Here is a 27967-nt window from a genome sequence, read left to right on the forward strand (position 1 = left end):
TCACATTGAAATGCTGCAAATGACTGGGGCCCCGCGTGCAGTCGCGTCCGGGCCGCGCGACGCCAGGGTTACCAGAGCGGACACAGCGGATAGCAGCCCGGGCCGGGGCGTTGCAGGTGGAGGCTGAGAGCATGAGACCCGCGGGCTGGGGGCTGCGCTGGGCCGTTGCCCTGTTCCTCGCTGCGGGGTCGGCTGCAGGTAAGGCTGGCTCCAGAAGCCCGTGCGGGGTAGGGGTGAGCCCCCAACTCAGGGATCCCCCTTGGTAATTCTGGGGGAGAGAGAACGGAAAAAAATCACTCCATCCTTGGGTGACTTGTGGGAAAATCGCACGTAGTCCCTCCCAAATGGCTGGAGGGAGCACTAAAGGGCGCGCGAGTGTTTGGAGGGTCTAGGAGAGTCAGAGGAAACGGGGTGCGGCTTTCCCCACAAGTCACCACCCAATGGAGACTTATTAGAGCGGGGCACGCGGACCTTCAGCCCCGGGGGTTGGGACCCCCTGCCAGAGTTATTCCAGGGGTGAGAATGACCCGAAACCAGGCTGCTCAGCCTGGAGGTCCCTGCGGGCGCTTCCTCGTGCAGATTCCCCGGCAGGGGTTACGGCGGCGGCCAAGTTGGCTGTGTGCTGCCGGAGGGCGCTGCTAGCTCCCGGAGCGCGCTGCTAGCTCCCGGAGCGCGCTGCTAGCTCCCGGAGCTGAGCAGAACGAGCCCACCACGGTCCGCGAACCACGCTTCCGCCAGAGGCCACCGCCTCCAGCCCCGCCTTCTTTCCCGTGGGCCCTCCCCCGAGCTCCCATTGGGCGCCATTCGAACAGGCGAGCCTCGAGCCACTCCCCTTGGCCAATAGGACGCCGTGGCTGCGGAGGCGCGCGCGGCGCGGGGCGGGGCTGGCTCACGACTCACGCCGCACCTCGTTCTTGGTGAGGTCGAAGGAGATTCCTCCCGTCCGTCCCGGGCTCCTGTCACAAAAGAGGCCACACGTCCTGGGCCTCTGGAGACTCACCGCGAGCATGGACGAGGCCCCCGCCGAGCGCCTGGGCCCCCTCAGCGAAGGCCTCGGTTTCCTCCGTGCTCTTGTGGCGAGGCCTTCGTCCCCACTTTGCCATCGGGGTCGCCCGCGCTCCGCCCGCCCTGGACAAGTTCGCAGACATGTCCCCACAGGCCATCCTCAAGGCCTCGATTCCTTCCCAGGCTGAACCGTTGCCTCACAAATTCCTGGCCCTCGATCGGACGCGAAGGGCACTTCACGGAGACCTTCAGGGACCGATGAACCCCTCGGGGTTGCCTTGTTTGTTCAGAGGCGCTAAATGTGTTCTGTGCAGCTCCCCACAAGACGACCTTTCGTTTTAGGGGGTTTGAAATTTAGATTTGTCTAAATTTCTCTTGGGTAGTTGGTGCGCGATCCTGAGTTATCCATTGCCTGCCAGAGGCGTTTGACCTCGCCCAGGATAATAGAGTAATGGTTCTTTCCTACTTACAACCAGCTAAGCCTAGATAAGAATTGGGATTGTTTGATTAACCGGATGCAGGAAGCTTTTTTTTATTGGCAGGGAAGTGGCTTTGAGCAGAGACCTTTGAACTCTTGGAATCAGTACTTGTGACACATCAGTTTCCTGTAGGAGGAGAGGAAGGGAGGTTGCAGCCACATGGCAGGGGATTAGTGTAATAATTCGGCCGCCCAGTTGTGTGAAAAGGAGGGAGCTTGGCTTGGTCAAGAAGCATTTGATCAACCTGTATTTCACACACTGCTCCACTCCTTCCTGAAGAGGAAATAATGGCAATGAAGTCTTGGGCAAGATGTGTTGCTTCCTTTAGTTTCCTCTTTCACTGTGGTTGAGAATCTGATGTATTTCGGTTCTCAAGGAAGCTCTGAGTCCAGATGCATTCCCCAGACTCTTGAGAGCTGGCATTTACCGGGTAACTTCTCTGATGTTAATGATGTATGTTTATAGCAGCCCTGGCTACTCCAGTTTGCCCTCGGGGCCGGAATTTCTTGTTTCCTTTGGGAATTGAAGTAGTTGGAATCTTAATTGCATACTTTCCCTTAGCCAGATCAAAATCAGTTGGGTGGGGGGGGCGGGGGGGCAGGGCGGGTATCAAATTAGCTAGGGACACACCCCAACTCTCCTTTCTGGGTGATCCTGCTGAGAATTGTGTCTGCTTTAGCAACATGCCCCAAGGGGATTCATTGTTCATTGCCAGACATATTTTTCTTCCAGGGCAACACTGGCAAAAGATAGGGAGAGTGTTGTTTGAGACTGCAGAGCTTTCAGGGGAAATATGTGCCTCATTCTGTTTTTCTAGGGTGTTCCTTCTCTCTGTAGGGTTCGTCCTCTGATAAGATCCAATTCTAGATGCTTTTTATGCTTGGTGCTTTGATGCCCACTTACCTTCAGTATTAAGTACGTTAACAGCGTTCACACTCTGCCCCACTGTCAAGCAAGTGACCATGTGTTGCTAAGACACTGTGGAAGTAGCCAGCAGGGAACAGTGACAGAAACAGGGTACCCCTCCCCAAAGGAGCAGGCAACAAAATCTACCATAGAGATCACCCCTGCGGAAAGTACCTTGGTGTCACCTCTTTTGAAAAAGAGCACTGATCAACAGATTTCTCATTCATTTTCTTCTGAGTCTGTTAGCTCCAGCCATTTCTTTTCTCAAGGAAGTGATTCTATGTATGAATTTGATTTCCCCGAACAACTACGATCTTCAGTAGCTGCGGAAATAAAACATCGAAAGCATTTACCACCTCATTTGTGTGCTGGAGAAAAAAGCAGAAATGTGTATTCCTCTTTGTGTTTCGATAACCTTGTTCCTGACTTGTCACTCGTGACCAGAGAGATCTAAGGGCTAGAGTTTAGAGATTTGGATAGGGCAGGGCGATGCTTCTGTGGTTTGAGGCATCTCCAGCAAGAGGAGAGAGGGGATGGGGAACTCTGTTTGCCTTGGCTGAAATTCAAATGAGACTGACAGGAAAAACCCAACCCTTGCTCCTGGAACAGGAAGGAAGCCAGAAAGACGTGTGGTTTCTTTGGGCTGTGGTATTTGAAACAGGACTAGTTCTGTCCGTTTGCCTGCTGTGGGGACACCCATCTGATGTGTTGTCCCTTGGTGCTCTCTGGTCCTCATCCCCATCCCCACAAGCAGGGCCATGGGACTTATTTCCCAGCAGACCGCTGTCTGTAACAGTAAAATCCATCTGGGGCTGTTGGCCGGCTGTTGCATGACCTGTTCAGATAGAAATAGGTAGTGGTGGGGTCTTCCTGCTGCTGAGATCTTCAGCCATCTGTGACAAGCAAATACTTGAATAACTGTTGCCAGGGGAAGGCTTGTAGTCCAGGGAAAGGGGTTATTGTTCCTTATCCCTCTTTAAAGAGATCACGAATATTTCTCATCTTCCTGGTGGCACATTTCATTGGTAAGATGGGTCCTGTTGCCAAGTGGATTAGTGGTATCCAAAGCTCCGGTCTCCTCAATGGGAGACAGAATGACAGAAGTTCCTCCGGGATCCTCATTGTGAATGCCCCTTGCCTGAACTTCCTTTTTTACTTTTTTCTGAGAGTCCTGGAATTTCGATTGCTTTTTGCCCACCCTGTGTGCCAGCAACAGAAAGTGAGTCATTTCCTTTTTCAGGCATGATCAAAATTCGGCTGTGAGTCAGTGGGGTGTAGGGTGTGGGGTGTATTGTAGACTCATCTCTGAGGGAGGTATCCTGTTTGGACCCGTAGCTGGGCAATTCATTTGTCAGTCTGTGTTTTTTTTTTTTTTTATTCTTCATAGTCTGTCTCATTACAGGATATTATAAGATATCGAATATTGTTCCCTTTGCTGTACAGAGGGACCTTGCTGCTTGTCTGTTTTGTATATAGTAGTTTGTATCTGCTAATCCCAAACTCCTAATTTATCCCTCCCTCTCTTTCCCTTTTGGTAACCATACATTTGTTTTCTATGCCTGTGAATCTGTCTCTGTTTTGTAAATAAGTTCATGTGTGTCATTCTTTTAGATTCCAATTATAAGTAATATCGTATGGTATTTGTCTTTCTCTTTCTGGCTTACTTCACTTAGTATGATCATCTCTAGGTCCATCCATGTTGCGAATGGCATTCTTTTTTATGGCTGAGTAGTATTCCACTGTGTGTGTGTGTGTGTGTGTGTGTGTGTGTGTGTGTGTGTGTACACACCACATCTTCTTTATCCATTCATCTGTAGATAGACATTTAGGTTGCTTCCATGTCTTGGCTATTGTAAATAGTGCTGCCATAGAGGGTAGGGTATATAGCTCAGTGGTAAAGAGCATGCTTAGCATGCATGACGTCATGGTTTTGATCCCCAGTACCTCCTTTAAATAAATAAATAGATAAATAAAACCTAATTACCTCCCCCCCCCAAAAATTGTGCTGTAATGAACATTGGGGTGCACATATCTTTTCAAGTCAAAGTTTTCTCCAAATGTGTCCAGTAGTGGGATTACTTGATCACATGGTAACTTTAGTTTTTTTTAAGGAATCTCCATATTTTCCACAGGGGCTGCATCAAATTACATTCCCACCAATAGTGTAGGAGGCCTCCCTTTTCTCCACACCCTCTCCAGCATTCCTTGTTTGTGGACTTTTTAATGATGACCATTCTGACCAGTAGTTTTTGTTGTTGTTGTTGTTTATTTAATGGAGGCACTGGGGATTGAACCCAGGACGTCATACATGCTAAGCAGGCGCTCTACCACCGAGCTCGACCCTCCCCTAGCATTGTAGTTTTGATTTGCGTGTCTCTATCAGTCTGTGTCCCAAAAGCAGCAGATTCCAGAGCTCAGCGCACTTGCTTCTCCCTTCCCTTGTCTCCTGTCTTTCTACCATTCTCCTTGTTCCCTGGGCTCTTCACGGTGGCCACCTCCCACCTGGCCTCCTTGCAACTCAGTTACCAAGTTCTGTGGATGCTTCCAAACACTCTTTGCATTTCTATCACCTCTGGCCTCCTTGTGGCCCCTCCTTATATCTCTCCTAATATCGCCTGACTGGTTTCCTAACCTCTGGCGTGAGCATTAGGCTTGAACTTTGAAAAACCCAGAGTTTGTTTTTTTTAAATTGAGGGGTAATTGACATACTATAAAATGGATAGAGGTTAAATGAAGAGTTCTGTGAGTTGTGATAAATGTCGACTTCCAAGTCACCACCTAAATCATTAGGAGCTAGAGTATTTCTCGCCTCCCAAAAATGGAGAAATGGGTGTATTCTTTTTTCCTTTTTTTTTTTTTTAGGGGAGGAGGTAATTAGGTTTACTTATTATTTGAGTGGAGGTACTAGGGATTGAACTTAGTACCTTGTGCTTGCTAGGCAGGCACTCTACCACTGAGCTAACCCCTCCCTCTTATGGATGTATTCTTTGCCCCTCCAGATACTTGTGGTTCATGAAATTTAGCTTGTTGTGAGTTTCATTTCTTGGGAAACCTGACTGCTAGAATAGGATTGTATTTCTGTTTCATTCTTCAGTTAGCAGGAAATAGACACAGGGAGCATGGTCAGTTTCAGATCCTGGCACTGATCCTTCATTCTCCTTTCCTTCTCTCTCAGTGGAAGACAGATGTGGGAGAAACGAGTTCCAGTGCCAAGATGGGAAATGCATCTCCTACAGATGGGTTTGCGACGGGACCACTGAGTGTCAGGATGGCTCCGATGAGTCCCAGGATACGTGCAGTGAGTCCCCTGTGGGCGTGACATGTCTCCTAAACATTTTGAAGACAGCGGGTGACAGATGAGGTGGAAATTGGCTATAGTCATACTGATGTATTCGGCCATGAATTGAGAGTTGGGGAGAGGAGATATTACTGGAACTTTCTTTCCTTTTTTTTAATTGAAGTATAGTCGATTTACAATGTTGTGTTAGTTTCTGGTGTACAACACAGTGATTCAATTATATATGTATTCCTTCTCACTTTTTTTCATTATAGAGTATTACAAGATATTGAATATAGTTCCCTGTGCTACACAGTAGGACCTTGTTGTTACTGTGACTTTTAACAGCTCTTTTTAAAAAATTGAGGTGAAATTCACATAACACAAAATTAACCATTTTAAAATGACCAGTTGGTGGGATGGGTGAGGGATAAATTAAGAGTCTGGTATTAACAGATACACACTACTGTATATAAAATAGATAAACAACGAGGACCCATTGTATAGAGCAGGGAACTATAATCAATATTTTATAATAACCTAAAATAGAATAGAATCTGAAAAAGACATATATATACATATATAAAAAACTAAATCACTTGCTATATGCCTGAAACTTACACATTGTTTTGTTTTGGTTTTTTCTTTTTTTTTTAAACATTTTTTATTGAGTTATAGTCATTTTATAATGTGTCTAATTCCAGTGTAGAGCACAATTTTTCAATTATACATGAACATACATATATTCATTGTCACATTCTTTTTTGCTGTGAACTACCACAAGATCTTGTAAATATTTCCCTGTGCTATACAGTATAAACTTGTTTATCTATTCTGTATATGCCTGTCAGTATCTACAAATTTTGAACTCCCAGTCTGTCCCTCCCCACCCTTCTCCCCCTTGGCAACCACAAGTTTGTATTCTATGTCTATGAGTCTGTTTCTGTTTTGTATTTATGTTCTTTTTTTTTTTTTTGTAGATTCCACATATGAGCGACCTCATATGGTATTTTTCTTTCTCTTTCTGGCTTACTTCACTTAGAATGACATTATCCAGGGACATCCAAGTTGCTGCAAATGGCGTTATGTTGTCATTTTTATGGCTGAATACTATTCCATTTTATAAATATATCACATCTTTATCAAGTCATCTGTCGATGGACATTTAGGCCATGAAACTAACACACTGTAAATCAACTATATTTCAGTTTAAAAAAATGCCAAAAAATAAAGCGACCTGTTCAATCGTATTAACACATTCACAGTGCTGTGCAACCACCACCTCTATCTCATTCCAAAACCTTTGCAGCACCTAGCATCTAATTTTTTTTAACAATCTTCATTAAATGTCCTTTATTGTGACCCAGAAAGATGGGCTCCGCAATCCCTTTCAGAGAACTCTGAGTCTTTCCTCTGCAAAGCTGGGACTGGTGAGGCAGATTGGTCTTTCCTCTGGTGCTAAGGCTCAGTCCTGTTTCTTGCACAGTGTCTGTCACCTGCAAAGTGGGGGACTTCAGCTGTGGAGGCCAGGTCAACCGCTGCATTCCTGGATTCTGGAGATGTGACGGGCAGGTGGACTGCGAGAACGGCTCGGATGAGGAAGGCTGTCGTAAGTGGGGTCCCTTGCCTAGCGGCCTCAGGGCCCTGCCCGCATCCAAGTGACCTGACTGGGTTCCAGTCCAAGGTCGGAGTTTGTTCCCTAAGCTGAGGGTTCCTTGAAGAAATAAGGCTGAGAGTTTCAGAGGAGAAGGCACTTTGCAGCTGGTTCTGTCTTGGCTCTTTGATTTTATTAATTATTTCTAATTTCTTTTTCAGTTGTGTAGTTTTTTTTTTTTAATTAAGTAAGGGTTTAAAAAAAGAAACCCTGGGAAAATTTTAAATAACTATGATCATATCAAATCTTCAAGTTCACAAAATATGAAAACCCCTAAGAGAGTCTTAAAAACAAAAAAGTGTTTACTTACCTTTACCTTAGGAATGTACATGTGACCTTGGTTAGTGATAAAACAACTCCCTGGGGAACATTTTAAAATAAAAGGGATTGGGAAGGGAGGGGATAGCTCAGTGGTAGAGTGTGTGCTTAGCATGCATGAGGTCCTGGGTTCAATCATCAGTGCCTCTGTTAAAAATAAATAAATAAACCTAATTCATTCCCCCCCCAAATTTTTTTTTAATTTAAAAAATAAATGGATTGGTGTTCTTTTCCAGGCACTTTTTTTTTTCCTTCCAGGTTTGTTGAGATATAATTGATATATAACATCGTGTGAGTTCAGAGTATACAATGTGATGATTTGGTACACATATATATACCTCAGTAGGGTTAGTTAACACCTCCATCACCTCACTCTTTTTTTTTGGCTCTTTAATACTGGCGAATCTGGCAGGTGGGAGCATGAGTGAAATAGGTGAGGGTGATTAATAGGTACCAACTTTCTGCTGTAAAATAAGTAAGTCACAGGGATGTAAGGCACACCATGGAGAATATAGCCGATAATGTTGTAATAACTTTGTATGGTAACACGTGGTAACTAGACTTATAGTGGTGATCATTTTGTAATACATAAAAATATTGAATCACTGTGTTCTGCACCTGAAAATAACATAGCACTGTACGTCAATTATACCTCTAAAAAAAATCCAGTATCATCATAAATTTAAAAAAAATCAAATAATAACAACAAACTTTTTTGAAGTGTTTCATTTTTTATTTTTTTTAATGAAGGTACTGGCGATTGGACCATGGCGTGGGCTCTACCCCTGAGCTATACCCAGCCCTCAAGAGCAAACTTTTTTCCCCAGCTATTTTTTAAAAATTGAAGTATGGTTAATTTATAATGTGTTAATTTCTGGTGTACAGCAAAGTGATTCGGTTATATATATATTATTTTTGTATTATTTTCCATTTTCCTTAGTTTATTACAAGATATTGAATACAGTACCCTGTGCAAACTTACATAGTGCTTCCTGTGTGCCCAGCCCAACCTGAGAGCTTTCTCCTCAGTCCCACAGCAATGCCTTGAGGCATGAACGGGGAGGAAACCGAGGCACAGAGGGGGCCCAGAAGCTGGGCGGGCGTCTGGCCAGGGCAGTGGTTCCGAGTCTAGGGCGCCTGACCACAACCCCCGAGTCCACTCCCTGGGCTCTGGCCTCTCCCCTGCTCAGGGTCCCCGTCTGTGCAATGGGCTGGTGTCGGGAGGCAGGGGCTCCCCGGTGACCAAGCTGTCATGTCCCATCTGTCCCTGCAGCCCCCAAGACGTGCTCTGAGGACGAGTTCCGCTGCCATGACGGAAAGTGCATCACCCTCAAGTTCGTCTGTGACTCGGACCTGGACTGCCTGGACGGCTCAGACGAGGCATCCTGCCCGCCGCCCACCTGCGGCCCTGCCAGCTTCCAGTGCAACAGCTCCACCTGCATCCCCGAGCTGTGGGCTTGCGACGGTGAACCCGAGTGCGAGGACGGGTCGGACGAGTGGCCAGAGCGCTGCGGGGGCCGCAACACGTCCGCCACCTCAGAGGACAACCACCCCTGCTCGGCCCTCGAGTTCCACTGCCGCAGCGGTGAATGCATCCACTCCAGCTGGCACTGCGACGGTGACCCTGACTGCAAGGACAAGTCTGATGAGGAGAACTGCGGTAGGGGTGCCTGGCGGGGCCCCACAATTGTCCCTGGGCTCCCCCAGGTGGGGCAAAGGGACAGTGCCTTTAGGTGGTTAAACAATTTCCAATCACACAGCAAGAAAGTCAGTCCCATTTCCTGTTTCTTCCAGTCTTTCTGATCACATGGCAGTCAAGCCATCCTCCAAAGGATACTTTTTATTTGTATTTTTTTTTGCAGTATATGATTCTATTCATTCATTCATTCATAACAGAGGTACTGGGGATTGAACCCAGGACATCCTGCACACTAAGCAGGCACTCTACCACTGAGCTGTGCCCACCCCACCATCAGTTAATCTCTTCTGGCCAGGGGAGCAAACTACAGCCTGCAGTATTATTTTGGTCCAGACAGATCCTGGGCTCCTGGCCTGGCTGTGTGACGCTTGGCCAAGGACTTAGCCTCACTGTGCTGGGGTCTCCTCCCCTGTAGGTGAGGCAGTGGTGTTGGCATTCATGGGCTTTGGTTAGAGACCAGTGCCATCCGGTAGAACTTCCCGTGATGCACGAGCGCTAGCCAGTGTGGCTGGTGTCACTGAAGAATGGAATTCTTAGGTTTATTTCATTTTAATTTGTTGAAAGTTAAATAGCCACACATGGTTAGTTTATATCCCCCTACCTGCTGTGTAGACTGTTTTAAAGGTCACCTTTTAAAAACAATTGGAGGGAGGGTATAGCTCAGTGGTAGAGCGCATACTTAGCATGCACGAAGTCCTGGGTTCACTTCTCAGTACCCTCGTTAAAGTAAAATAAGTAAATAAACAAAACTAATTACCTCAAATTTTTTTAAAAATTAGAAAACAAAGTCTTCAGCTGTTTGTATTTTATGTGATCAGGTCTAAAACTGAAGACAAACTCACTGACTCTCCATAACTCATGAGCCTTTAATGCAATGATACACACATAGGTGAAGAACAGGATCCTTCTTTACGTAGGGCTCAGCACAGCCAGTACCCACTTAAAAATAAAGAGCTCTAAAAATTAGCATGTTTTTTAGAAGGTGAAGGGAGGAATCATTCTGCCCATAGATATATCATCGCTTTTCACAGACATCCTGAAGTCAAAATTTCAAATGGTAAACATTTTTATTGTGAAGTATAATAACCCACGGGAAACCTATAAGCATAAATTTGCGTGAAGCAGCAAACCCTGTTTGAGGTCAAGTTCTAGATCATGGCTCGAATTGCCCTATCCCAGTGACCCACATGCATTCTCCAAGATTTCACTGTGATGTCAATGTCATCATGTTCAGGTAGTGTCAGCTCAGAAACAGTTTTTATGTTCGCTTGATTGGCTGTATTACACTCGGTGGTCTTGATCTGATTTATCAGAACGTACCTGGCCGGCCTCTGTCTCGACTGGGATCACACCATTGCTTTTCTGCTGAGAATGGCCTCTCAGGTTGACCTACTTTTTTAATGAAATGTCCTGTTTTGAAACATGCGTAGGACAGACTGGGGAGAAGTCTTAAGAAAACTTAATGGTTGGGTTAGGGTGCTTTCCTACCCACCTTCTTACTTTCCACACTTGGCTCTGCCTTTCCCAGCCGAGGCCACCTGCCGGCCCGACGAGTTCCAGTGCTCGGACGGGGCCTGCATCCACGGCAGCCGGCAGTGCGACAGGGAGTATGACTGTAAGGACCTGAGCGACGAGCTGGGCTGCATCAACGGTGAGCTCCTGGGCTGTGGGGTGGCGTTGGAGCACAAGCCCACTGCATCCCAGACAAGGGGGGAGCCTCCTAGGTCGGCTTCACACCGGCTGTGTGTCCTGCAGCAAGTTACTTGACCTCCCTGAGCCTTACTGCTGCTTATCTGAAAAATGTGCAAAACTAAAGCACCTACTTCAGGGACTGTGAGGTTTCATGAGGTGCCAGAGTACAGAGCTGATGAACTTGAGCTCGGAAATACCTGCACAGGACCGTTCTGTGTAAAGCACTTCCCTGAATTTGCAAGATAGCAGTTCCTGGGAACGATGCCAGGAAAAACTTGCCCCTGGGCCCTGGGAGACAGGCTCGGGACCGTGCAGGGCAGCCCTCTCGTAACAGCAAATCACTGGAAGCAACCCAAATCTTCATCAGCAGTAGAATTAATTTAAAAAAAAATTTTAGTGGGGTAGGGATAAATCAGGAGTTTGGGATTAGCAGATACAAACAACTATATGTAAAATAAACAACAAGGTCCTACTGTACAGCACAGGGAACTATGTTAATATCTTGTGATAAACTGTAATGGAAAAGAATATGAAAAGGAATATATATGTATATGTATACCTGAATCACTGTGCTGTACTAGAAACACATTATAAATCAACTATAATTCAGTTTTTAAAAGATTTAAAAAAATTTTTAATTGTGGTAAAATACATATAAAACTTACCGTCTTAACCATTTTTATGGGTACAGTTCAGTTGTGCTAAGTACATTCACGGGTTGTACAACCATCACCACCATCCATCCCCGGTACTCTTTTCATCTTCCCGAATTGAGACTCTGTCCCCATTAAACACTCAGTCCCCGGCCCCCTCCCCCAGCCCCCAGCACCCACCATCCTACTTTCTGTCTCCAGGAATCTGACTCCTCTAGGGACCTCATGTAAGTGAAACCACACAGTGTTTGTCTTTTGTGACTGGTTTCTTGCATTTAGCATAATGTCTTCAGTGTGCATCTATTTAGTAGCATGTGTTAGAATTTCCTTCTTTTTTAAGGCTGAATAATATTTTATTGTATTGCTGGACCACATTTTGTTTATCCATTCATCTGTCGATGGACACTTGGGTTGCTTCCACCCCTGGGCCATTGTGAACAGTGCTCCTATGAACAGGGGTATATGGAAATAATTTTAAAATGGAGGATGTAGTTGCACAGTGGAATATCATACAGCTGAGAAGATGAGGCCACAGCCCCCAGCTGCAGCACAGGCCAACCTCATAACCTTGGGGTTGGCAGCAAGGAGCAAGTTGCAGGAGGTGACTAGATACAGTTTTTATATAAGGCTCAAAACCAAGCAAAATTCAACAATTTATTACTCATTTATAACTGTTTGATAGAACTATTAATGAAAAAATAAGGAAATGGTAACCCCCAAATTCAGGATCATCATTACTTCTGCTAAGAGGGGTAGTGGGGTGGGACGGCAAAGACCACTGTCATAGGCTAGGTCAGGGCTCCATAAAAGGCCAGATAGTATTTTTGGCTTTTCTGGCCATAGTCTCAGTTATAATTACTCAACTCTGCTATTATAGTGTGAAAACCGCCACTGACTGTATGTAAACCAGTGGGCAGGGCTATGTGCTAATAAAACTTTATTTAAACAAACAGGGAGTGGGCCTGGACTTTCCCAGCCCCTGCCCTTGGTATCATTCTAATTCTTAAGCTAGGTGGAAGCTTCACGGGTGTTCAGTCATTCTTCTGTTTCATTAGCAAATGCATTTGCATCTGCTCTTGCATGAATGAACTGTCATATAATAAAGAGCACTAGGCGGGCTCCTGGTGCCCAGAAGCACCTGACCCTCCTCTGTGGCTCTCGTAGTGACTTTGTGTGAGGGACCCAGCAAGTTCAAGTGCCAGAGCGGCGAGTGCATCTCCCTGGATAAAGTGTGCAACTCGGTCCGGGACTGCCGGGACTGGTCAGATGAGCCCCTCAAGGAGTGCGGTGAGCCCCAGGGTGGGACCCAGGCCCGTGAGTGCTGTGGCTCTGGGGTGAGAGGGACGTGGTGGGGGAGGGGGAATAAGTGGATTGGCCTCTACGCCTCAGTTTTCACAGCCGTAAGTTGGAAGAACAGCTGCCCACGCCTCCCAGGGCTCCTGGGCATCGGCCGATGTGATGCTTGTCGTCTCGGCAGAGCTGTGTAAATATTTTGGACTTTTCGGGCCATACGGCCCCTGTCGCAGCTGTTCAGCTCGGCCGTGTAGCAGGAAAGCAGCCATACAAACGCACATGTGTGCGCATGACTGCTGGGGGCCGAGTTCCCTCCCGGGAAACTTCAGTACAGACACAGAAACTTGAATTTCAAAGAACTCTGATGTGGCATGAAATATCACTTTTCTTTTGATTTTTATTTATTCTTTTCAACTCTTTTGAAATGTCAAAACCAACCTTACCTGTGGGCCAGTGCCAGAGCTGGGAGCGGGCTGGCTTTGGCCGGCGCCCAGTGTAGAGGGTCAGAGCATGGATTCTGGAGCTGAGCGCCCCGGTTTTGAGTTCAGCACTGTGATCCTGGGAAAGTCATTTAACCCGGCCATGCCCCAGTTTCCCCAGCTAGAGTTCCCTTGCCTTTAGGGTTGTAGGGAGGATTAAATGAGTTAATATATGTAGCTATAGTAAGTGGTATGTGGCTTTTGTTAAAAACTTTTTTCTTTTGATTTTTTTTGGCTTTTATTTTTTATAATTAAAAAATTTTTAATTGTGGTAAAATAAACATAATTTACCATCTTAACCATTTTTTAAGTCTACAGTTCAGTTGTGTTAACATTCATTTACATTGTTGTGCAACCATCACCACCATCCATCTCCAGGACTGTTTCATCTTGCAAAACTGAGGCTCTTCCCCATTAGACACTGACCCCCCTCAACTCCCTCCCCCAGCCTCCGTATCCGCAGTCCTACCTTCTGTCTCTATGGATCTGACTCCTCTAGGGACCTCACGGTGGAAGAGTACAGCATTTGTCCTTCTGTGCCCGACTTATTTCACTCACTGTAATGACCTCGTGGTTCATCCATGGCGTCGCATGTGACCATAGCTACCATGGAGCCATGGTACTTCATGAGCCTCAAAGTCTTTGTGGGGATTGTGATGGAGATGGTGAAAGAGCACAGGCTGGCGGGGGAGGGGGCTGGAGGCCGGAGTGTGACCAGTCCCCAACCCCTGTCCGATGCAGGGACCAATGAGTGTCTGGACAACAAGGGCAGCTGCTCCCACATCTGCAATGACCTCAAGATTGGCTACGAGTGCCTGTGTCCTGAGGGCTTCCAGCTGGTGGACAAGCACAGATGTGAAGGTGATTCCTTAGGCCCGATCCTTTCCCTGGATGTTGGTCAAGCCCTCTGCCTCAGTGTTCCCGTCTGTTAAGTGGGTGTGGATGTGGTCCTCCCCTCAGGGCTGATAGCAGGGCTTTAACGAGGTGCCAGGTGCATGGGCCAGCTGTCACAGGCTTGGCCCTTGGGGAGCATGTGCTGTTTGCCTTTTGGGATTCATAATTAAGAAGCAAATCTCAGCCGACATAGCTTTGCCCTGTTGGCTGTACTCTGAGGTGAATGGTGAGGTCAGGGTCATGGTTAGAGACAACACTTAGCTGTTTCCAAGATTTTGTTCCTGAACCTGATAGTCACCAAATCCTCGGCCCTGGAGGTCTTCCCCAGAGGTGGTGGGCTGTCCCCTATTTGCCACTGGGAGGCGTGGCTTCTGGTTGGAGTCCATGGCTCCATCCACGCCCTGTGGGGAAGACACCCCAAATCTCTCTCTGTCCCAACTCACAGATATTGACGAGTGTCAGGATCCCGACGCCTGCAGCCAGATCTGCGTGAACCTGGAGGGCAGCTACAAGTGCCAGTGTGAGGAGGGCTTCCAGCTGGAGCCCCTCACCAAGGCCTGCAAGGCTGTGGGTGAGTGCAGGGAGGCAGCGGGAGGGGCTGGCCTGGCCAAGCAGAAAACAAACGTGGGGGAATTTCATCATCTGAACTTTGCACTGACTGCAATGACCTGGGGGTAGACCATTTGCTCCCTAGACCTCTGGCAGGTGAGCCCCTAGCCCTGTTAGGAATTGGGCTTGCTGCGGGGCTGCCCAAATGTGTCTGGCTTCTCTGAAGACTCAGGTCAATCCCATGTGGGACAGTTTGCAGCCCTCAGTCCTCCCAGGGACTTTAGGGGACAAGAGATGGAAAGCCATGGCCCAAATAGCTCCCACCCACTCCAGCAAAAGGAACTTATACCATAAAGAAAAAAAAAGAAAATCCGTTGAAAAGAGATCAAAATATAATAGTTCATAGTAAGACCACATAGTAGAAATTGTTGAGTGTCTTTTACCTGAAGTTTGGGTTAGCACTGCAACCCTGCACTAATTCTTAGAAGCACCTAAGTCAAGGTGTCCCATGCTTTTGGAGGCATAGCTGTCCTGGTGGGGCTGACAGGTCATCGCAGCATCCTTTGTCTTGTGTCACTTTCTACCCTTGCGGTGTGATTCCAACGAGGGCCACTTTTGCAGAAATATTTTAGAGCTGTTTCCCCAAGGGTCTCTCAGCCTTTAAGCCTTTCTCCCCTGTTGTCGTTTGGATGGCTCTTTGGCCTTGCTCTGTCACATCCCCCTGCGTGAAGCCCTCCAGTCTTTGAGATTTCACTTTCCTCCCATTCTGTAGGGTCAGTGTCTCTACAGATGCCATCCCCGGGGCTGGGATGGTGTCATGGGAAGGGACATTCTGAGCCGGGTCAGTTGCAGAAGGCTCAGTGTGTTGGTGAATATTGGTGTCATGGTCACAGCACAGCCCCCACACTCAGAGTGGCCCTGGTTTAAATCTCAGCTCTGCCACTCAGTAGCTGTGTGACCTTGGCCAAGTTACTCCCCCTCTCTGAGTTTTAATCCTCTCATCTGTAAGCGGGGTTGACGACAGCACCTTCCTCTTAGGAGTGTGAAGATCAAACAGGGAAAGTGGTAGGAAAAGCAGTAAGCAGAATTCTCCACCCTTAGGAATCACTCTGTATACATTTGTCGTTTTTAACCTTTATGTTCTAAAATGTGAAATGCTAGAGTCTAGGCATTTCTAGGTTTTGCTATCACTTAGGCTTTTAGGGTTTAGGTTTTAGGTTTTACTATCGTTCAGCTATGGTGAGGCTGAGACATGAGTGCCATTGAGAAGGCGGTTTGTTATGCACAGATCCCAGGGGAGGAGGCATAGCCCGCCACGGGGGGCCACCCGGGGAAGCACTGAGAACAGTCAGGAGGCAGAAGGAGTGAGGGCAAGAGCCTTTATTGTGGTTTCTGTGAGAAGGAACAGATGAGGTGGGGTAAACAGACTTCAGACTGGCTAGTTTGAATAATTTCAGAGGCTCTGGGGCTGAGGGCTGGCCCTGGTTGCCCAGCACCTGGCCCTGGGGTGACTAGGGCAGGTGGATAGTGGGCCAGAGTGTGAGACCCTATTAAAGGAGCTGGTGGGGGTGTGGGCTGGTTGGTCTGCAGTTGATGTGAGCCGTTTCCCACGTCTAGGAATCAGGAAGCCCTGGGAGGGCCGCCCTCCTGGGTCTGCGTCAGAACCCAGGTGATGGTTCATATATGAGGCGGGTGTCCTAGGTGTCTCTGCTGATTCACCCAGACCCTGCAGGGTGACATCGGGGGCTGGGGTCCCATCCACTGCCCTGAGCACCATTCCTGGCTCCCCAGGCACCATCGCGTACCTTTTCTTCACCAACCGTCACGAGGTGAGGAAGATGACTCTGGACCGCAGTGAGTACACCAGCCTCATCCCCAACTTGAGGAATGTTGTCGCCCTGGACACGGAGGTGGCCAGCAACAGAATCTACTGGTCTGACCTGTCCCACAGGAAGATCTACAGGTGAGCCTGGGCCCTGCGTGCAGCCCCCCAGCGCTTCATGGACTGAAGGCCCCTGGTGCTGACAGTCTTCCTCCTCTGCCTCCCCTCTCAGTGCCCAGATCGACAGAGCCCCCAGCTTCTCCTCCTATGACACTGTCATCGGCGAGGATCTCCAGGCCCCCGACGGGCTGGCGGTAGATTGGATCCACAGCAACATATACTGGACTGACTCCATCCTGGGCACTGTCTCCGTTGCCGACACCAAGGGTATGAAGAGGAAGACGCTATTCCAGGAGAAAGGCTCCAAACCCCGGGCCATCGCGGTGGATCCCGTCCATGGGTGGGTATTCTCAGCAGGTGGGTGGGGTTCACGAACCAGGTTAGGGCTCCAGGTGGCGGAATATTTGAGCTGGCTGGGGGCTGTCCCGAGCCCTGGAATGCTCGTGCTGTCAGAGAGAACAGGGCGGAGAATGTGGGCCTCCCCACCCGCCCTTCGAGGACCCTGAGGGTGGATGCTTGCCACGTGTGCTGTGTCACCTGACGTGGAATCGGATCCTGAAAAGCCCTGCCCGATGGAATAGAATCCAAAATCAGAAATGAAGTACTGATTTAAATTGATAGTAGGAATGAATACTTGTTAGAAATTTAAATTCTGATATCATATTATACGGTAAAGCATCCTACACGAAAACAGAACGAGAGAGATGTAAGAAGCCTCTTGTCCAGCGATAGCCGACTGACCCTCTTTTTTGGTGTGTGGGGAAATTGGGTTTGTTTATGTATTTATTAAGGGAGGTATGGCGATCGAACCCAGGACCTCATAAATGGTAAGCATGAGCTCCACCACTGAGCTATACCCCCCATCCCGCCCCAACTGACCACTTTCGCAAGGGGAGTTGGTAGAAAGCATGGCGTCCGTCCCACATACCTGGCACTTGTCAGACCACACCTGCCCCCACAGCACCTCTCAGCTGGACTCTCACCGCCCCAAGACGGGCAGCCCGTTCTGGCTGCAATCATTAGAGAAAAGGGAACATCTGGCCTCAGGGAGAAAATGTTGGCGAAGGCACACTAGGCTGTGTGATGTCCGTGGCTCAGACTGGACAGACCCCAGGGTGAGGTGGGCCTGGCAGGCGTGCATCTCATCTGCTGGAGGGACACCCAGTCCACCCGACTGCCAGGGGAGAGCCCCTCCCAGACGCTCCACTTAGATACCTGTGCTCACGCCCTCGTGTGCTCTGTTCTTGTTATTTCTTATTCCCCAGTTAGCAGCACACCATGAAACTCCCTCCTCCACATGGCTCTCTCACTTGGCCCATGGGGTTCATTCTCTGCCCAACGGATGGACCGTGATTCATTTAACTGTTATCCAGCACATGGAAATTTAGGTTTTTTCCTCCTACCTCACATAGAGTAGCCATGAGTACCTTTGAACGTGAGTCTTTCACAGTTTATTTGCAGGATAACATTCTAGAAGTTGGATCACTAGGACCGAGTTTATGTGCATAGATAGGGCATCAAATTGTCTTTCCAAAAATCATTGTAAAACTGACCCTCCCACCAGAGTTGCACCCGAGGGCCTGTTTCCCCTACATTCTCACCATCAGGTTTTCCACCTTGGCCATCGTGATGGGGAGGGTGTATTCCACTATAGTTTTAATTTGTATTTGGCTGTTTGTGAGTCAGTCTGAGCATCTCCTCGGAGGTTTAAAGCCCTTGGAGATCCAAAAGAATTAACAACAGGGATGGGAACAGATTATTTGTACACCTGTGGTCACAGCAGCATCATTCACAATAGCCAAGAGGCGGAAGCAATGCCAGTGTCCATCTGCAGGGGATTCGAGAGACAAAATGTGGTGTGCGCACACAGTGGAACTTTATTCAGCCTTAAAAAGGAATTTGGACTCTCACTACAACTCAGTGTACCTGACAGTATACTAAATGAAGTCAGTCAGTCACAGAAGAGAAATACTGTGTTACTGCTCTTACATGAGGTCCCCAGAGCAGTCAGAGTCGCAGAGACTGGAAGTAAGATGGTGGGGGCCAGGGCTGGGGAGTCAGTGTTTCATGGGGACAGTTTCAGTTTGGGAAGATGAGAAAATTCTGGAGATGGATGGCGGAGGTGATGGTACAACAATGTAAATGCATTTAATGCCACTGAGCTGTGCACTTAACAATGGTTAGACAATAAATTTATGTCTATTTTACCACAGTTATATGTACTTTTTCAAATATATATATTTGAAATTATATATATTTCAAAAATGTATAATTTGAAAAATATATTATTTGAAATATACATATATTTGAAAAGCAAAGCAAAATTACAGAAAATTAAAAAATTATAAATAAAAGCCCTCACAAAACAATGCTCAGGGAGCAGATTTCCAGGCTCTGAAATTGGAATGAAAAACCTCCCTTTGTTGAAGGTCCTAAAATTCTGCTAGGTCGCCCCAGGTTGTGGGCCTGGAGTCAGCACATTCGGAGGAGCAGAAAGAACTGGGGTCCGGGTCTCCCCAGGACTGACTGGGAGTCTAGCCTGGCTGTGTCCGGGGAAAGGGGCTCTTCTGGGCAGGCTGGAGCCTCCTCCCCTGACGTCCTCCCCACTCTCCCACCAGCTTCATGTACTGGACGGACTGGGGAACCCCTGCCAAGATCAAGAAGGGGGGCCTGAATGGCGTGGACATTTACTCGCTGGTGACAGAGGACATCCAGTGGCCCAATGGCATCGCCCTGGGTAAGCTGGTGGGACCGTGGTCCTGGGGGTCAGGCAGTGTCTGCAGAGGAGAGGTGGATCCCTGAGGTTTTCACCCTGGAACTCAGCTGCCCTCCCTCCGCACACCACCTGCAGGTCAGGCTCCCATGGAGGGGCCTAGTCCAAGCGGCTTTTCTGCGCATGCCTCTGCCAGGTCCTTTGCAGGCGCCTTCCTGCAGAGAGCAGGCTGCCTATGCCCCAGGGCCTCCCCCTACCCCGGCACTGTGTGTGACCTCTCTTTGACTCCCACCCCTCACTGCGGTTCTAGATCTTTCTGGTGGCCGCCTCTACTGGGTCGACTCCAAGCTCCACTCCATCTCCAGCATCGATGTCAACGGGGGGAACCGGAGGACCGTCCTGGAAGACAAGAAGAAGCTCGCACATCCCTTCTCCTTGGCCATCTTTGAGGTGAGGGCTGGGGGCGTCCACGCCTGCAGGAATTCACGCCAGGCGCCGCTGACTGAGCGCCGCTGGCACACGGGCGCTCATGCTGCTGGGCCGACACACAGGGCCTAGCCGTTCTAGCCAAGCCTGAGCCAGAAAACTGCCCAGGAACACGAAGAGGTCTTAGACCTGGAAGTATTTCCATCTTCTCACCAAGAGTCTTGAAAGGTCTAAAGCGGCGGTTCTCAATGGGAGGCCATCTCACCGGCCAGAGGACTTCTTGGTTGTCACCAGGTGGGGTGGGGTCACTGCCAGCATCCGGCAGGCAGAGGCCAGGATGCCGCTCAGCATCACCACGAGGGGTTATCTGGCCCTAAAGGCCCCGTGGGGAAACTGAAGAACGTTGCTGTACAGTTGACCCATAACAACGTGGGGTCGGGAGCGCTGACCCTCTGCACGGTGGGAAGTCCGAGTATAACTTGCAGTTGGCCCCCCACATCCACCGTGTGTCGGTATACACGTCCATGGAGTCAACCACCCAGGAACTGTGTCTGACTGTAGCATTTGCTACTGAAAAAGAAAGATCTGTGTATAAGTGGACCCTTGCAGCTCAAACCCATGTTGTCCAAGGGTCAACTGTATTTGCATACCCAGGTTCACGCAGCATGAGTCCCAAAAGCCAAGCAGTGTAAGCTACCCCAGGGCCCAGCAGCAGATGAGCGGATAAACAAAATGTGGTCCATCCACACAACAGCACACTGCTCAGCCTTAACAGGGAAGGGAATTCTGACATGTGCTACAGTATGGATGGACCTTAAGTGCTCAGTGAATAAGCCAGACGCAAAAAGACAAAATACTGCATGATTCTACTCATAGGTGGTCCCCAGAGGAGACAGATTCAGAGACAGGAAGTAGATGGTGGGGCCTGGGGCTGGGGGAGCGGGTGGGGAGTCAGTGTTTCTTGGGGACAGAGTTTCAGTTTGGGGAGACGGGAAAGTTTCAGAGCTGGATGGTTGCACAACAATGTGGAAGTACTTAATGCCACAGAAATGGGCACTTAAAAATGGTCAACATGGTACATTTTACCTTATGTGTATTTTACACAATTAAAAAAAGTTTGAAGAAAAAAATGAAGCTAGCACCTAGCACTGTTTGTTTCCTAGAGAACCCCAGAGCTCTGGGGGTGGGGAGACAGCAGTCTGTGTCCCAGCCCCTTGTCCCCATGTTTGACGGGATCTGTCATCTTCCTTCTTGCCTGTGTAGGATAAAGTATTTTGGACGGATATTATCAACGAAGCCATTTTCAGTGCCAACCGCCTCACAGGCTCAGACATTAATCTGATGGCAGAAAACCTGTTGTCTCCGGAGGACATTGTCCTTTTCCACAACCTCACACAGCCGAGAGGTAAAGATGGGGTGGCCGCCTCCACCTCCACTTCCCTGCCAGTGCTCTGGAGTTTTCTCGAATTTTCTGACCTCGTTCTCACCCTGCCTTCTCACCTCAGGGGTGAACTGGTGTGAGAGGACTGCCCTCCACAACGGTGGCTGCCAGTACCTGTGTCTGCCGGCCCCGCAGATCAACCCACGCTCGCCCAAGTTCACCTGTGCCTGCCCCGACGGCCTGCTGCTGGCCAAGGACATGCGGAGCTGCCTCACAGGTGGGGGCACCACCCTTGCCTGTTGGCCCTGCGGCCAGACCTCCCTGAGCCGCTCTTCGCTCCTTTGTCAAGTGGGAGGGCAGGGCCCCAGGAGGAGTTGTCAGGCCACCAGTTTGCCTTTCTCAAGCGCTGGGCGTGTCAGCACTGTGCCTGGACTCAGTACCCCTTTGACGCCCAGTTCTCTCTCGGGTCGAGACTGATTTTAGACCCGGACATTGAGGGGGAAAGTGGCCCCCTTTTAATTCTTCTCATTCTCAGGGAGTCTCCATCTGGGGCCAGTGTATCCGTAACGATTACGAATCTCCTTTTTGAACAACCACATGGAATGTAATAACATAGATATCAGTGGGTTTGTATCTTCACTTCATTTCTTTTCAGGTATTTGTGGCCGAGGGCACTTGCTTCCTATCCATTGTCATCAGCAGCACAGCTATGTGAGGGATGCTCAGGCCACGGGGCACTCAGGAAATGTTTCTTCTTTCAGAGACTGAACCTGCAGTGACCACCCGGGTGTCCTCCACAGTCAGGCCGAGGGTCGGCTCGACAGCCGAGGGGCCGCAGCGCACAGCCAGCCCTGAGCTCACCACGGCCGAGTTGGTGACGATGACCCACCAAGGTAAAGACTGGGACCACCCTGGCCCTGGTTCATCTGGAGGGGACTATAAGCATCTCGGTGAAGAGGCAGCATGGATCTAGTCTTGGTTCCGTGCTAACTGTCTCTGGCATGGCCTGTGCACTTTTGAAGCCTCAGTTTCCCTTCCCATAAAGCGGGGCCAGTAACAGTGCCTGCCCACCTCCCTGTAATAGTGAAGATCACACGGGCTACCGCGTGTGAAGGGCCCGGTCCCAAAGTCCCCAGGTGAGGGGCCTGGGAGTCTGAAATGTGATCAAGGCCCATTGGCTGCCCCAGGTGTCTGCCCAACAGGGCCAGGACTAGTGTGAGGCAGTCAGGCACTCACTCCCTGGGGCAGCATCAAAGGGAGTCCCTCAAAAAACCCAAGACGCAAATAGTATTTTAATGCAATATTGAAAAAAAAAATCAAATTGTCGAACTATGTCCGGTGGGGCCAAACACCTGTTCTTGTAAATAAGTCTGCTCGAGGCCAGGGTCCCAATGAGGCAGGATTTTGCAAATGTGCAGTCAGATCCTGTCTTCCTAAAAACTTTGATATTTTGTTCTTTGAGGTGTTGACATTAATTAAAATAATGCATTAAAATGTTACTAATTACTGAGTTTTGGGGGACCCCTTTACATTTTGTGCCTGAGGTGAGTCCCTCGCTCTCCTCTTGTCAGCCTGCCCTCAAAGTCATGATCTACCTCCCCAGTTGGAGGTCAGAGATGGGCTCTGCATTAAGGGCAGGCTGCCATTCTCCGCCTTGTCCAGCAGAGGGCGCCCGACCTGGGTTTTCAGCAGCCCAGAAATGGAGCTCAGCCTTTTCTGGCCAGGGGGGGAATAAAAAGGCACATCAGCAAGTTTCAGACCTTTTTTTGCCCTCAGAGTAGCTGAGTCCTTTGTTCAGCCATAAAGGAGATAAAACAGGAACTACTGTGGTTGAGGGAGGCCTGGAGCCCTTCTCCCTTGGGGACCACTGCTTGAAAAAAACAGTTCCCAGATGGGCCCACCCAGGGCTTCTCGAATTTGGCAGAGGAGCCCTTTTAAGGGAAGAATTTCTCAAGGACACTGCTGCTGCTGCCGTAAATTGTTTTTGTTACAAGATTTCTTAAAGATGCGCAAAGGTAAAACTGGGTATAAACTCCAGGCACGGACGCGTGACCGCCAGCCGGTAGAAGGAAAGCCCAGGGGAGATTTGAGTATAACTGACGAGCCAGGCATGCTCACTGGTGACGTGCGGCCGGGACGTGGCCTGTGCGTCTTCCCAGCCCACGAGCCTGTTTGGAGGCCTTGAAACTGTCACTCGCATAGGCCCTCATGTCCCGCCCAGGTGCACACACATGGTTACATAATGAGGTCTCCCTCCCCCAGTATTTCTTATCATCGGGGGACAGTTGATGGAGGACTATGGGGCTTTGGTGTGACCCAACCCAGGCACTGGAATTGCTGAGCATTGCAAGGACAGAAGGTGGCCCCTGCCCCATCCAGAACAGGCTCCTTGTCATCAAATGCAGATGCAGGTTGAAAAATTCCACCAGTGACCTCGCCTGCCCTAGGAGTGTATCTGCAGGATTGACTTAAGTCTCAGAGACCAGTGGCCCCTTCTCCAGTGCCTTGTAACTCGAGGCTAAAGGACCCTCTTAAATACGCACCGAATCCCATAACCCCGATTACTAACAAGTAAGACCCCAGTAGAAGTCAGCCTGGCACCTCAAACCTGAGAGATCAAGCTCAGGTTCCTTTGAACTTCTGGGGACACTGAGAAGTGGCGGGGGTTCCCTTTGCTTGTGCTGCGACATGACACCTGTGTTTTCCTGCCCCTCACTTTCTCTCTTGTCCTGCACAGCCCTGGGCAACGCTGCTGGCCAACTGGACGAGGAGAGGCCCCGGAGCACAGGGGCCCTGTACATCGTCCTCCCCATTGGTGAGTGTGCGCCCCCCGCCCCTGTATGTTCCCCACTTCCTGCAAAATGACCTCCCTCTCCAGCAAGCTTTCGTGTCCACACACCTCCAGGAATGGGGTGGCCCTGCTGCATGTCCCGTTTATCACTGGGCCTCCCTTCCTAGCTGCTTTCACTTAACAAATAAAGTTGAGCACCTACTGTATACCAAGGCCACTTCCGGGCTCTGGGGACAACAGCCATGAGAGGAATAAACGCCCCCCCACCCCGAGCTGACAGGATAGCTGATGTGTTACATGGGGGAAGTGGGCTGGGCCAGGGCCCTCTGTGTGAGTGACAGGCAGTCTCACTGACACACAAGAGATGGGAGCCTCCTGGTGAGCGCTCCTCTTGCAGGGGGAGTTTAGAGAGCTCTGCTTTCCTGCCTTCACCCATCGGTCATGGCTCAGTTAGCATCACATCCATTTTTCTCCTTCTCTGAGGAAATCCAGAGACCAGAGATATAGGTGCCCAACAGTTGTCCAGCTGTGGGTTGGCAGGCTTGGCAAGTGGGACCCTCACCTCCCTTGGGGCCGCCCAAGGGTGACACCCACTCCCTCCCTGGGCATCTTCCCAGCTGAGCCTGAGTCTCTCCCGCCCTCTGGGCACTGGCCGGAATCTTTTACGCTCCCGGGCTGGGTGAGCCCTTGGCTGTCCCCTGGATCCTGGGGATGAGGTAGGGAGGGGAGAGGGACCATCACCCCAAGGCCCACCATAAATGATGCAAAGAGAGATCCAGCCCCACCTGCCTTCAAATAGAAGTAGAGAGTGCATTGTGTCTCCATATGTAGAGGACAGTCCCATTTCTGAAGAAGTAGTAGCTCACATGACTAATCACAGAACAAACCTGGAAGAACTGACAATAGTTGGGTGTTTGGTGGGGGGGGCGGTAAGGCACTCACAGTGGTCCTTAAGCTAGAGATGGGTTATGTTCATAGATTATTTTTTACAACGGGCAAGTACTGCTTTAAATGCAAAGCATTAAAAACAAATACACTTGGGAGGGTATAACTCAGTGGTGGGGTGCATGCTTAGCATGCACGAGATCCTAGGTTCATTCCCCCCCAAAAAACCCCAAAAAACCAAGATGCTTACAAGTCAAAAGGCAGAGCAGCCCGTGATGGTACGCCTCCCCCGCAGCACTGCTCATCCTCCTGTGCTTCGGGACCTTCCTCCTCTGGAAGAACTGGAGGCTTAGGAACATCAACAGCATCAACTTTGACAACCCTGTGTACCAGAAGACCACGGAGGACGAGGTCCACATCTGCCGCAGCCAGGACGGCTACACCTACCCCTCGGTGAGCCGCGCGTGCTCGGGACCCTGCAGGGCACAGGGTTTTATGTGTCCATCCTGCCTCCTAGGGGCCCAGCCCTCCCCAGACAGCAGGCGTTCTCACAGTAGGGGGACGGGGACAGAGGATAAGTAAAGGGATCACAGGAAGGGGGACAGAGTGGCCTGTGGGGGTGAGGGGGAGGGGATGCAGCTTCAGGTGAGGCAGTTACGCAGGCTTCCCTGAGCAGGGAGTGCATGGTGTGCAGAAGGCACAGCCTGTGCGAAGGTATATTTGAGGAGCTCAGGGGCCGCCAGTGTGGCCTGAGTGGAGCGAGCTGGGGAGAGTGGGAGGACAGGGGGCAGATGGGGCAGGAGTCTGGGCCACCGCCAGGACTTTGCTCTGAGTGAGGTGGGAGCCGTGGAGGGATGGGACCAGACTCGGGTGCTCACAGGTGCCCCTGGGCGGCTGTGGTGGGGAGAGACCGGGGCCAGGGCCGAGCCAGAGACCAGGGTGGAGCAGACTGTGATGGTCCAGGCAGGAGATGAGGGGGACTGGCCTGGGGGGCTGACAGGGAGTGAGGCGTAGGTGGCCTCTGGCCATGTTTACTAGAGGTTGGACTGATCGTTTCCGGTGTTTATCGTTTTGCTGACAGAGACAGATGGTCAGCCTCGAGGATGATGTGGCGTGAGCTGCGCCTCAAGTCCCGTGCCTCCCCGGAACCTGCCGCCTGTCACTCACATGCAGGAAGGACACTTTCTCCCTGGACCCCGACCTGCCCCAAAACCCTTCCTGAGACCTTGGCGCCAAAAGCACTGCTGGTGGCTGTGGCCCCGGCATTGTCTGCCTGTCCGCCAGAGCTCTGTTTTATATATTTATTTGTCTGGGAGGCAGACAGGCTTCCGACGGCGCACACGGGTTTGGGTTGCTTTTTTCTTTCGTTACATGTGAAGGAGAAGAGAAGGAGGGCGGGCCAGCTGGGGGACAGTTCCTTCTCTCCTCCTTGACGGGCTCCTCCCGAGGGACACGGAGCAGGAGAAACCTAGTGGCTTTGCACGCTTGAGAGCGGGTGCGACCCACACCTCCGGCCCGAGCCCCACACTCAGGACTGAACGTGTTTACCTCTGCCTGGAGAGCCTGGCTGGACCGCCAGGGCGGCTCTTGCTCTGCCACCCCCAGGTCAGGATCAAACTAGGGTCTTCCAAGCCGGATCTGCCCTCCCCTCAAGCTGGGGAGGGGCCCCTGGTGTTGGTATTGACACAGCAGGATCCGGCCTCAGGGGGTGGTGCCTGCTGAACCCCATTCGCTCACCAAGACCCAGCCATTCCCAGGGAAAGCCTGAGCCACCGGTCCCCCGTAATGTGTATTAAGTGCCTGAGACACCCCACCTTGTGCGAGAAGCGGCTCTGTTCTCTGTGTCCCTTGGTCCCAGTGCGGGTGTCTGGACCGCAGCCTCGCCCCTTGCACTTTTTCAGTTCAGGGTTATATGTTGTGTAAAGTCGACACTATTACTGTTTTGCACTGCTTTCTGTTCCCGTTGGTTCAGGTTCCCAGGCCGGAGAGCCCAGGTGGATGTCTGGCTGTGGCAGGAGACGTACTGTGTGCGGAAGAAAGGGGGTCGGCTTGATTGCGACTTCAAAGCCGAGCTCGCTACTGGTGTTTCCACTTCTATGCAGATGCCCCCGAGCCATTAATTTCCCTCACAAGCCAGTTGTGGTTGGCGGGGGTTGGGGGGCTCGGTCTGAAACAACATGAATGGCGGGTCCACCCTGTAAGACGTGCCCTGGGCGCCCACATTTTGTGGGACTTACTAAACAAGAATGCTTTCTGAAATTGACGCACGTGTCGCCACATTTACAACCAGACAGCCAGGGAGATGTCTGAGGGGTCTGCCTGCCTGCTGCACAACCGCAGAACACCGCACCCCGCCCTGCAGGAGACTGTGAACACCTTCTCTCTTTCTGAAGCATGTAAATAACCCCCCGACAGCCAATGGGGGCTTTTTTATGTTTGCACTTTGTATATTTGTTGAAACATTTATCACTTATATATATATATATGAAAAGAGATCTATTTATTTTTGCAAACCCTGGTTTGCTGCATCGAGGGAAACTGTCTCTGAGACGCCTCGCCTTTCTGTACAAAGATGTGCACATGCTGTGCACAGCGCTCTCTTCAGGAAAATCAGGCCTGTGTTGTATATATGGGTTGCTTTTCAGGGATGGGTATCGCTTTTTAAACCACTGTATAGAATGTTTTTTATAGCTTGAACATCTTACTGTGATTGATTAAATTTCTTAAATACAGTGTCTGGCTAAACTGAACCGCTTTCTTCTGGTTTCCTCCATTATTGGTGGACCAGACTCCCTGGGAGACGGATCTGGAAAGAGAACATTTCCCCAGAGCCCTGAGCCGGGGTTTTGCTAAATTTCCTGCTTGTTCATTCATTCAGCAAGCATTTATTGGGCGCCTGTTGTGCGCCAGGTCCTGTTCCAGGTGTGTGGG

The 27967-nt window shown here is 49.9% G+C and overlaps 1 protein-coding gene and 1 long non-coding RNA gene across 2 annotated transcripts; one reads left to right on the plus strand and one right to left on the minus strand.

Annotated features, from left to right (window-relative positions):
• On the plus strand, positions 1 to 27769 carry LDLR (low density lipoprotein receptor). Its single transcript, XM_006206295.4, has 18 exons — positions 1 to 198; positions 5566 to 5688; positions 7154 to 7276; positions 8913 to 9299; positions 10867 to 10989; positions 12848 to 12970; positions 14197 to 14316; positions 14795 to 14920; positions 16690 to 16861; positions 16953 to 17180; positions 19459 to 19577; positions 19864 to 20003; positions 21243 to 21384; positions 21485 to 21637; positions 22122 to 22253; positions 24098 to 24175; positions 25332 to 25489; positions 26118 to 27769. Exons 1-18 carry the CDS (start codon positions 132 to 134, stop codon positions 26151 to 26153), a joined length of 2550 nt encoding a protein of 849 aa, XP_006206357.1. The 5' UTR covers positions 1 to 131; the 3' UTR covers positions 26154 to 27769.
• On the minus strand, positions 16261 to 25364 carry LOC140688471 (uncharacterized). The gene is made up of 2 exons (XR_012063196.1): positions 25287 to 25364; positions 16261 to 17286 (listed from the first exon to the last, which is right to left on the minus strand). It is a non-coding gene; the product is annotated as an uncharacterized lncRNA (long non-coding RNA).
• Positions 27770 to 27967: the final 198 nt, after the last annotated feature.

This window comes from Vicugna pacos, chromosome 22 (assembly GCF_048564905.1).
Source record: "Vicugna pacos chromosome 22, VicPac4, whole genome shotgun sequence".
Lineage (NCBI taxonomy): Eukaryota > Metazoa > Chordata > Mammalia > Artiodactyla > Camelidae > Vicugna > Vicugna pacos.